A 12,100-nucleotide genomic window follows, 5' to 3' on the forward strand; every position below is an offset into this window, starting at 1 on the left:
ATGATGGGCCCCATATGATGCTTTGGTATATGATGGGCCCCATTGTATGATGGGCCTATATGATGCTCCATATATAATTCGCCCTATTGTGAGTTCATTTTCTGGTCTACCAGTTGTGAGTTCTCCTTCCAGGCTCCCTCTGGTGGTAACAGGAGGTAGTGAGGCTGATTTAATCAGTAGAGATCTGCCACTTGATAATGAGGATGACGATTGGACCTCAGGAATCTCAGATTGGATTTAAAACAGCCGACGCCCTACTCTGGTGCTGGTGATTCTTTCTGCTTGATTGGGATTCTCATGTGGAACACGTCCGGACTGTGCTCCGGAATTTGAGGGAGAATTCCCTGTTTGTTAAGGGATCGAAATGCCTCTTTGGTGTACAGAGGATTTCATTTTTGGGATTTATCTTGTCTCCATCGACTATTGAAATGGACCCGGCCAAGGTACAGGCCATTTATGATTGGGTTCAGCCTACTTCTTTGAAGGCCCTCCAGAAGTTTTTGGGTTTTGCTAATTTCTATCGTAAATTTATAGGTATTTTTTCTGGTATTGTCAAACCACTGACTGATCTGACCAAGAAGGGCGCTGCTGTGCTGAATTGGTCTCCTGAGGCTGTCTCAGCATTTCAGGAGCTTAAGCGGAGATTTACTTCAGCTCCGGTTTTACGGCAACCTGATGTCTCACTTCCATTTCAGGTGGAGGTAGATGCTTCTGAGATTGGTGCAGGAACTGTTTTGCCCCAAAAAGACCCTGTGACTTCTAAGATGAATCCCTGTGCCTTCTTTTCTCGAAAGTTCTCCCCATCTGAACGCAACTATGACATGGGGAATCGGAAAGTGTTGGCCATGAAATGGGCATTTGAGGAGTGGAGACATTGGTTGGAGGGAGCTAGACATCAAGTTGTGATCCTCACCGATCACAAGAATTTGATTTATCTGGAGTCGGCCAAACGCTTGAATTCTAGACAGGCTAGATGGGCCTTGTTTTTCACGCGTTTTAATTTTGTGGTCTCTTTTCTTCCAGGCACTAAGAATGTTAAGGCAGACGCCCTTTCTAGGAGTTTCTTTGCCGATTCTCTTAATGTGACCGAGCCTACTACCATCCTAGGTGAGGGGGTAGTTCTTTCTGCCATTTTGCCCGATTTGAGACGCGCCCTGGAGGAATTTCAGGAGGATAAACCTGAGCGTTGCCCTTTGGGAAAATTGTATGTTCCTGACCAGTGGAGAAAGAGAGCGATGTCTGAAATTCATTGCTCCGCATTGGCTGGTCATCCAGGTATTTTTGGTACCAGAGATTTGGTGAGTCGGTCCTTTTGGTGGCCTGCCTTATCTCGTGATGTCAGGAATTTTGTACAGTCCTGTGGGACTTGTTCTCGGTCTAAACCCTGTTCTCGTTCTAGTGGGTTGCTGATGCCCCTGCCGGTGCCCAAGAGGCCATGGATCCATATCTCAATGGATTTTATTTCTGATCTTCCTGTCTCTCAGAGAATGACTGTTATCTGGGTGATTTGTGATAGATTTTCGAAGATGGTCCATCTTGTACCACTCCCAAAGTTGCCATCTTCCGATGAGTTGGTGCCCTTGTTTTTACAACAGGTGGTTCGGTTACATGGGATTCCTGAGAATATTGTGTCCGACAGAGGAGTTCAGTTTGTTTTCAGATTCTGGAAAGCCTTTTGTTCCAGTCTGGGAATTCAGTTATCCTTCTCCTCCGCGTTTCATCCCCAGACCAATGGACAGACTGAGAGAACAAACCAGACCTTGGAGTCTTATTTAAGATGTTTTATATCTGCTGATCAGGATGATTGGGTCTCATTTTTGTCCTTGGCCGAATTCGCGCTGAACAATAGAGCTAGTTCTGCCACTTTGATGTCACCCTTTTTCTGTAATTTTGGGTTTCATCCTCGATTCTCTTCAGGGCAAGTGGAATCTTCGTCCTGCCCAGGTGTGGACACTGTGGTTGAGAGAATGCAGCAGATATGGGACCAAGTGGTAGATAAGTTGTCACTCTCTCAGGAAAAGGCCCAGCGATTTTCCAACCGGCATAGGACCATTGGTCCACAGTTTAAAGTGGGTGATATGGTTTGGTTGTCGCCTAAGAATATTCCTATAAAGGTTGCATCTCCTAAATTTAAGCCAAGATTTATTGGACCTTATAAGATTTTGGAGATTCTTAATTCTGTTTCTTTTCGATTGGCTCTTCCAGTTACGTTCAAAATCCATAACGTATTTCACAAATCTCTGTTGAAGAGGTTTGTTGAGCCAGTGGTTCCTATAGCAGCACCTCCTGACCCTGTGTTGGTTGAAGGCAATGTGGAATATGAGGTAGAGAAAATATTGGATTCTCGTTTGGTTAGACGGAGACTCCAGTATTTGGTCAAATGGAAGGGTTATGGCCAGGAGGATAAATCTTGGGTCTCTGCCTCTGATATTCATGCCAATAGATTGGTTCGTGTTTTTCACCGGGCCCATCCTGATTGGCCTGGTGGCATGGATAAGGGTTTGGTGACCCCTCCTCAAGGGGGGGTACTGTTATGAGTTCATTTTCTGGTCTACCAGTTGTGAGTTCTCCTTCCAGGCTCCCTCTGGTGGTAACAGGAGGTAGTGAGGCTGATTTAATCAGTAGAGATTTGCCACCTGATAATGAGGATGACGATTGGACCTCAGGAATCTCAGATTGGATTTAAGACAGCCGACGCCCTACTCTGGTGCTGGTGATTCCTTCTGCTTGTCAGGTCTTAGTTCTCAGCTCTGTTCCAGTCAGCTCAAGCTAAGTTTTTCTGCTAATGTTCACACTTGATTTTGTTGTTCTATTCAGTTTTTTGTGTGGTCAGCCAGCCCCGGCTGGGGCTTTGCTAAATTTCCACTCTTATTTATCTGTATTTGCCAATTTACTTTTTGTCCCTTATTAGATTGGCCTCTTTTTGCTCTGTCTCAGAATATTTCAGAGTGCTGATATAGTGGGAGAAGTCTTTTGACTTCAGGGTTAATTTTGTTATCAGAAGTGTTGGACATTATTTTGTAGGGTTTTGGGCAGATTGCAGACAGTGTCTTTCCTTTCCTCTCCTTTCTAGTTAGTTTGGGCCCCTTCATTTGCTCAGCCTATTTTCCTGCCTGTGTTTGCGTTTTCATCTTGTTTCACCGTCAATACATGTGTGGGGGCTGTCTGTTCCTTTGGGGTCTGCTCTGGGGCAGTTAGTTTTCCCCCTTTCTTGCTTTAGGCTTATTTAGTCCTCCGGCCATGACGAGGCGTCTAGGTTCATCGTAGGTACGCTCCTCGGCTGCTGCTAGTTGTGTGGTTAGGATCAGGGATCTGCAATCTGCATAGTTACCAACCTCTCTGGTTTTTCTGGGCTTAGCTTGTTTAGGTTTTTTCCTCCTCGGTGACCCATTCATAACAGGGCCCCATATGATGCTCTAGCATATGATGGGCCTCATATGATGCTCCAGTATATGATGGGCCCCATGGATACTGCTCCATTGTATGATGGGCTTATATAATGCTCCATATACACTCACTGGCCACTTTATTAGGTACACCTGTCCAACTGTGTGTTAAGACTTAATTTCTAATCAGCCAATCACATGGCGGCAACTCAGTGCATTTAGGCATGTAGACATGGTCAAGACAATCTCCTGCAGTTCAAACCGAGCATCAGTATGGGGAAGAAAGGTGATTTGAGTGCCTTTGAACGTGGCATGATTGTTGGTGCCAGAAGGGCTGGTCTGAGTATTTCAGAAACTGCTGATCTACTGGGATTTTCACGCACAACCATCTCTAGGGTTTACAGAGAATGGTCCGAAAAAGAAAAAAAATCCAGTGAGCGGCAGTTCTGTGGCCGGAAATGCCTTGTTGATGCCAGAGGTCAGAGGAGAATGGGCATACTGGTTCGAGCTGATAGAAAGGCAACAGTGACTCAAATTGCCACCCGTTACAACCAAGGTAGGCAGAAGAGCATCTCTGAACGCACAGTGCGTCGAACTTTGAGGCAGATGGGCTACAGCAGCAGAAGACCACACTGGGTACCACTCCTCTCAGCTAAGAACAGGAAACTGAGGCTACAATTTGCACAAGCTCACCGAAATTGGACAGTAGAAGATTGGAAAAACGTTGCCTGGTCTGATGAGACTCGATTTCTGCTGCGACATTCGGATGGTAGGGTCAGAATTTGGCGTAAACAACATGAAAGCATGGATCCATCCAGCCTTGTATCAACGGTTCAGGCTGGTGGTGGTGGTGTCATGGTGTGGGGAATTTTTTCTTGGCACTCTTTGGGCCCCTTGGTACCAATTGAGCATCGTTGCAACGCCACAGCCTACCTGAGTATTGTTGCTGACCATGTCCATCCCTTTATGACCACAATGTACCCAACATCTGATGGCTGCTTTCAGCAGGATAATGCGCCATGTCATAAAGCTCGAATCATCTCAGATTGGTTTCTTGAACATGACAATGAGTTCACTGTACTCAAATGGCCTCCTCAGTCACCAGATCTCAATCCAATAGAGCATCTTTGGGATGTGGTGGAACGGGAGATTCGCATCAGGGATGTGCAGCCGACAAATCTGCGCCAACTGTGTGATGCCATCATGTCAATATGGTCCAAAATCTCTGAGGAATGCTTCCAGCACCTTGTTGAATCTCTGCCACGAAGAATTGAGGCAGTTCTGAAGGCAAAAGGGGGTCCAACCCGTTACTAGCATGGTGTACCTAATAAAGTGGCCAGTGAGTGTATAATAGGCCCCATATGATGCTGCAGTATATGATGGGCCCCATGGATGATGCTCCAGTGTATGATGGGCCTATACACTGTGTGCAGAATTATAAGGCAAATGAGTATTTTGATCACATCATCCTTTTTATACATGTTGTCCTACTCTAAGCTGTATAGGCTTGAAAGCCAACTGCCAATTATGTAAACCAGGTGATTTGCATCTCTGTAATGAGGAGGGTGGTCTAATAACATCAACACCCTATATAAGATGTGCTTAATTATTAGGTAACTTCCATTCCTTTGGCAAAATGTGTTAGAAGAGAGATTAGACAGACTCTGAAAAGTCAAAAATTCTGAGATGTCTTGCAGACGGATGCAGCAGTCTTGAAATTACCAAACTTTTGAAGCGTGATCACTGAACAATCAAGCGTTTCATGGCAAATAGCCAACAGGGTCGCAAGAAGCGAAGGCTCAAAATAACTGCCCATGAACTGAGGAACATCAAGCGTGAAGCTGCCAAGATGCCATTTGCCACCAGTTTTGCCATATTTCAGAGCTGCAACGTTACTGGAGTATCAAAAAGCACAAGGTGTGCCATACTCAGGGACATGGCCAAGGTAAGGAAGGCTGGAAAACGACCACCTTTGAACAAGAAACATAAGATAAAATGTCAAGACTGAGCCAAGAAATATGTTAAGACAGATTTTTGTAAGGTTTTATGGACTGATGAAGTGAGAGTGACTCTTGATGGGCCAGATGGATGGGCCCGAGGCTAAATCAATAAAGGCCAGAGAGCTCTACTCTGACTAAGACGCCAGCAAGGTGGAGGTGGGGTACTGGTATGGGCTGGTATCATCAAAGATGAACTTGTGGGACCTTTTCGGGTTGAGGGTGGAGTGAAGCTCAACTCCCAGACCTACTGCCAGTTTCTGGAAGACACCTTCTTCAAGAAGTGGTACAGGAAGAAGTCGGCATCGTTCAAGAAAAACATGATTTTCATGCAGGACAATGCTCCATCACATGCATCCAAATACTCCACAGCGTGGCTGCCCAGTAAAGGTCTAAAAGAAGAAAAAATAATGACATGGCCCCCTTGTTCACCTGATCTGAACCCCATAGAGAACCTGTGGTCCATCATAAAATATGAGATCTACAGGGAGTGAAAACATTACACCTTTCGGAACAGTGTCAGGGAGGCTGTGGTGGCTGCTGCATGCAATGTTGATCGTAAACAGATCAAGCAACTGACAGAATCTATTGATGGAAGGCTTTTGAGTGTCATCGTAAATAAAGGTGGCTCTGTTGGTCCCTTTTTTTTGGTTTTGAATGTCAGAAATGTTTATTTCTAAATTTTGTGTTGTTATATTGGTTTACCTGATGAAAATAAACAAGTGAGATGGGTATATATTTGGTTTTTATTAAGTTGCCTAATAATTCTGCACAGTAATAGTTACCTGCACAAATAGATATCCTCCTAAGGCTAGTTTCACACTAGCGTTTTTCTGCGCTGCGTTTGGTGCGGACATCAAACAAATGACAAAAACGCATACAAACGCTTGTAAACACTGCGTTTATTTGTCGCATTATCGTGCGCGGTAAGGCAAAAAAACGCAACGTTTGTATGCGTTTTTAAGCGTTTTCCATGTGTATGCGTTTTTTATGCGCATGGTGTCATAATCACAGCAGGAAAATTCTAGAAAAATTCTTGCATCAGACACCACCAATGGGACAGCAGTGGGCTTGTGTTATGGAAATTCTTTATATAGACCCAGTTTACAGCTGAATTCTTCACATTTCCTTGGATTTTCTCTTGACAACATGGATCTGCGCCGGAAGACTTTTTACTTCAACTTGGATCTGGACATCAGGATGGCTCAGGCTTATGCAGTTGCTTGCCATCAACAAAGGGAGAGAGAGAGACAGCAAAGACGGCAGCAGTGGCATTTGTGGATGCATCCGATTGTTGAACTCCGGGAGAGCCGTGGAGCGTACCACACCCTCTACAGCGAGCTCCAGGCAAACCCGGATAAATTTACTGATTACACACGGATGTCCCAACAAAGCTTCATGTATTTGCTAGGTCGTGTCCAAGATGCCATCTGGAGACAGGACACACCTCAGTCGTGCGATTCCTCCTGAGGAACGGCTCCTGGTCACCTTACGGTACGTAGTATTTAAAAAAAATGCCTGCCTAATTTTATCTGTTCTCTCAGATGTACTATGAATTATTGTTCTTCCATGTACTTAACCAAAGGTTGCAGCATTATTTTAATGCCATGTAGTAAAAAAAGGCTGCATATTTATGTTTATGCCTTTTTTTTGTTTCTAATTTTATTTTTTGGTGTTGTAAAACTTCCAGATACACAAAAATTAATTTTTGTTGTTTCACTGTTTCCCAGATTCCTGGCTATTGGAGAGACCCTCTCTTCACTGCACTTCCAGTACCGGCTTGGAATCTCCACCTTGTCGGGAATAGTTGTGGACACCTGCCGGGCTCTGTGGGACGTTCTCTGTCCTGAATTTCTGCCCCTCCCACCATGGAAAAGTGGATTGAAAATGCCGAAAGATTCTGGACAGTCTGCAATTTCCCCAACTGTTTGAATACGGTGGATGGGAAACACATCCGAATTATAAAACCAAAAAGAACTGGATCAGAGTACTATAATTACAAAAAGTACTTCTCTACAGTACTCATGGCCATTTTTGATGCAGACTGTAAGTTTGTTGCAGTGAACATTGGTGCATTTGGGCATGGGAATGACTCCCAGGCTTTTAAGAACTCGGACATGGGCCAGAGGTTGTATGGCAACCAGTTCAATTTCCCCTTGCCACATCCTCTTACCAACACCGAAGGTCCACCACAGCCCTTTGTAATGGTTGGGGATGAGGCATTCCAGATGTGCCAAAACCTCCTCAAATGCTACTCCAGCCGGGACTTGGACCACAACAAAAGAATTTTTAATTACAGGCTGACCAGGGCAAGAAGAACTGTAGAGTGTGCCTTTGGTATACTTGTCTCTAGAAGGCACATTTTAACCACAGCCATTAATCTGAAACTGGAAACAGTGGATGAGGTGGTGAAGGCCTGCATGGTGCTACACAATTTTGTTATGGTTAGAGAGCACCCGAACTTTGAACTTGATGATGCCGCTCCTAACCCCTTGCCAGAATTTAGTCAGCACCCTCTCAGGTCATCCATTGAAGTTGGCCAAATGAGGGACCAATTTGCGGCCTACTTCAACTCAGATCTAGGACGGGTGGCCTGGCAAGACCAAATAGTGTAACAATGTTTACTTTTGTGTGTATGTTAATAAAAAAAAAATTGTTGATACCTGTACCGAGTTCACTCTGTCTTTTTACACTTCAATATAATAATCAACTGCCCAGGTGTACGATTGAATTCATGATGCTGTGTTTTGTGCATCCTTCATATAATAGTACTCAAGACCAGGTGACTATACATACACACAACTTGTATGATCTTTATTATCTTTACACTTTGAGTTCGGTGTGATACGACGGTGGAGATAATACCACTAATATTTGTGTCACCTGTCATGATGTTACAATTATTCATTTTGGAATGCAGGAGCATCCCTAACTATTTATGATACCTAAAAACACTGTGACTATAAATATTAGTTGTATTAGCATCACTGTGGCCAGTTTAGAACTCAAAACTGTAGACATAATAAAGTTGATACAACTTCTACAATACCTAGGCCTGGTGTCATGCTGAAGTGAGGACGGCAAAACTAACGCATCCACACTTCAGATGCTTATCACACATTGTCAGGAGAATACACATAAGAGGTTAACTGCAGCAGCGCTACAGTCTGAGTTATATATATGCAGACTGAAGCCACGCTGCTGGTTATAACTCATGTTTATTCACCTGGCCAGGTGTGATCGTAATGATACAAGGCCAGGGTATTGTACAATTGGCGGGTATTTTCAACATCATCTACTCTGTTTATCCACGCACACTGAATAGAGGATGAGTTTAATTACAAGGTCTAGCTATAATAACCTTGGATTGTATCCAAAAAAGGTAAATGTTAAAAAAAACCATAGTGAAGTTACTGTTTTGGATACAAACCAAGGTGACAATAGATAGGCCTTGCACTCAACACCATCCTCTATTCAGTCTGTGCTTTATTACCTGACTGAAGAGACTGATGTGGAAAATTCAAGTCATCTAGATTTCTTGTTTTGACTACACATATCTCCAAGATTGACACGCGTAAAAACATGTCATGGAGCTATGTGTTGACAAAAAAAATAAAAATGTACGGCGCAGTGTGTGTACAACGCTGTGTGTGTTGGCGTCGAGAGACACACTAAACCAAACTTTTTTTGAACCAGAAAAATTGCACATTTATTTTGTAAAACTAAAAAAAAGGTTATTTTTATTTTGAAGGACGTTTGGGGGAAGAGTGAGATACTTTGGGGGTGTGGAGAGATGAGGAACGACTGGAAATTGAGGAAGGGGTTCTAGGTGAAGGGGCTACTAAAGTACTAGGGGAAGGGAGATCAGGCATGGAACTGGAGGCTGGTTGAGAAACCTTGGAAGGAGAGGGGGGACTGACTAACAAAGTCTTTTGTTTCTTCTTCTTTGGGGCAGGAGTAACCTGCCTGTACCGACTACCACCTTGTGACCGCCTTACAGTTGTTGACCGCCTTGAGATGTGGGACCGTGTCTGTGAAGAATAAAATGTGGAATGTGGGTCTCCCCTGGGCTGCTCGTTGGAGGCACTGGCGGTGCTCCTTGCAGGAGAACTTGTGGTGTCGGTGCTAATTGAAGTGTGAAGTGTGCGCGGTGCTTCTGGTGGGAGAATAGGTGGTGGTGCTCCTATCAGGCGAAGCGGTGGCAGTGCTCCGGGGATGAGGAGTGGTGGCGGTGCAACGTGTAGGCAAAGCGGTGGCGGTGCTCCTCTGAAGAGGAGTGGTGGTGGTGCTCCGAGTAGGTGAAGCGGTGGTGGTGCTCCTCTGAAGAGTGGTGGTGGCGGTGCTATGCTACGATGAGGAGAAGAGGTGGCGGTGCTCCTCTGATGATGAGTGGTGGAGGTGCTCCTGGAATGATGAGGAGTTGTGGCTGTGCTCCCATGCTGATTAAGCGAAGTGGCGGTGCTCCATTTCGGAGATGATGTAGTCTCTGTGGTCCGAACAGGAGAAGATGTGGCGGTGGCCCAAGCAGATTTTGGTATGCCACGATGTGGAAGCGGTGGCAGTACTGGTGCTCCAGACAGGAGCAGCACTTGACATGGTGGTGGCAGGGGTCGAGTGTCCAGCAGCACTCAGCATTGTTGTGGTGTAGTGGTGTCCGGCTTGTCTAGGAATGCAGGTGGCCGTGCTGTGGTATGCAGCAGCAGTCGGTACTGTGGTGAAGCGAGTCAGTGGTGGCACAGGTGGGAATGACACCACTGACTGCTGCACGTGCTGATTCTGCTGCATAGCCTGTAAGTAAGCAGTGTTGCAGACGTGTAACACATTCAGTTGTTGCTCAGGACTAAGGTGATCCGCCATGCCCCGTTCAATTTTACTAAAGAAATGGTGTGCTGGTCTATTGAGGTCGGCCTCCAGCCGTTCAAAGCGCTGGTCGGAAGAGTGGAAGAGGTGTTCCATGTGGTTAAAACCACATTCCATTAGTGAAAAACCACTTCCCGCTCTTTCGGCCAGCATCTTGAGGCTGGCATGAAAGGCTTCAATCAAGTGCATAAACTCGGGCATGACATTCCTGTCCGAGGCCCTCTGCCGCTGGCGGGTAGTGCCAGCATAACCAGTGGCAGAGACCTGGGACATGGGAACACCTGATGGACCAGCTTCCTGGTCACCAGCTGTCTGTGTTGCTGACCTGCAACTTGCTTCCTGGCTGTCGGATGGCTGGGACGGGTCCGAGGTCGATCGATGAAGAACCGCTCTAGGGACAGGTTGCAGGGTGCTGCTCCAGGTGCTGTGGAAACAAAAGTTAAAAATTAGAATCATGCATTTCGAGAAGGATCATCTGTGGAAGATAAAATCACTGATTATGTTCAATGAAAACATAAAAAAAAGGAAATTATACTTACTTTCTGATGGCAAGGACCGGTCATAGGAATTCCAAAGCACGATGCTATCGGTACTTGGTTCTGCTCCTTGCCGATGAGCCACTGCGAACCTGTCCCTCAGCACGAACATCAGTGTTGAAGCGGTCCTTCATTGAGCGCCAACGTGTGCGGACTTTGTTCACTGTTGAAAAAGTAATAAAATAAACATTATACAATGCACAGTTGGCAACATCTTGTATAATCACGCACACCTGATTTCCCTTGTCAAACAGTCAATGTGGCATCAAAAAAAAATCAATACACAATGCCTTTACTGCTGAACCTGAGGACACTTATGTGTTTACTGCAAGAATATATCTTGCAGTAAACACACAAGTATCATCAGAGGCAAGAGATAAATCATGAATAATAGAACATTACAATTCACAATGCAAAGACTGTTGAACCTGAGGACACTTGTGTGTTCACTGCAAGAAAAAATCTTGCAGTAAACACACAAGTATCATCAGGTGCAAGAGATAAAGCATGAACAATACAACATTACAATTCACAATGCTTTGACTGTTGAACCTGAGGACACTTGTGTGTTCACTGCAAGAATATATCCTGCAGTGGGGCGGCACGGTGGCCCGATGGGGATCACAATCTAAATTCCCTATTAGTATGTCTTTAGAATGTGGGAGGAAACCGGAGTACCCGGAGTAAACCCACGCAAACACGGGGAGAACATACAAACTCCTTGCAGATGTTGTCCTTGGTGGGATTCGAACCCAGGACCCCAGGATCCCACCAAGGACAACATCTGCAAGGAGTTTGTATGTTCTCCCCGTGTTTGCGTGGGTTTCCTCTGGGTACTCCGGTTTCCTCCCACATTCTAAATACATACTAATAGGGAATTTAGATTGTGAGCCCCATCGGGGACAGTGATGATAATGTGTGCAAAACTGTAAAGCGCTGCGGAATATGTTAGCGCTATATAAAAATAAAGATTATTATTATTATTAAACACACAAGCATCACCAGGTGCATGAGATAAAGCATGAACAATACAACATTACAATTCACAATGCATTGACTGTTGAACCTGAGGACACTTGTGTGTTCACAGCATGGAAAAATCTTGCAGTAAACACACAAGTATCATCAGGTGCAAGAGATAAAGCATGATGAATACAGCATTAAAAATCACAGTGCCTTGACTGCTGAACCTGAGGAAACTTGTGTGTTCACTGCAAGAATATATCTTGCATGAAACACACAAGTATCATCAGGTGCAAGAGATTAAGCATGAAGAATACAGCATTAAAAAACACAATGCCTTGACTGCTGAACCTGAGGA

General features: G+C 44.9%; 1 protein-coding gene across 3 annotated transcripts in view; it reads right to left on the reverse strand.

Moving 5' to 3' along the window:
• The window catches only part of LOC141085489 (galactoside alpha-(1,2)-fucosyltransferase 2-like), a 44,263-nt gene that overhangs the window by 13,407 nt on the left and 18,756 nt on the right, over window positions 1–12,100 (reverse strand). Inside the window, exons 5-6 of one of the 3 annotated variants that reach the window (XM_073570891.1) lie at window positions 10,783–10,942; window positions 9,010–10,667 (exon numbers count right to left, since the gene is read on the reverse strand). The exons of the other annotated variants lie outside the window; for them this stretch is intronic. Coding sequence (XP_073426992.1) covers window positions 10,891–10,942 — 52 coding nt within the window. The 3' untranslated portion in view covers window positions 9,010–10,667; window positions 10,783–10,890. Of the gene's footprint in view, window positions 1–9,009; window positions 10,668–10,782; window positions 10,943–12,100 lie in introns of those variants that run through there. 3 annotated transcript variants of the gene reach the window in all.

Source organism: Dendrobates tinctorius, unplaced genomic scaffold, assembly GCF_039654945.1.
Source record: "Dendrobates tinctorius isolate UK_male_01 unplaced genomic scaffold, ASM3965494v1 ptg000028l, whole genome shotgun sequence".
Classification (NCBI taxonomy): Eukaryota; Metazoa; Chordata; class Amphibia; order Anura; family Dendrobatidae; genus Dendrobates; species Dendrobates tinctorius.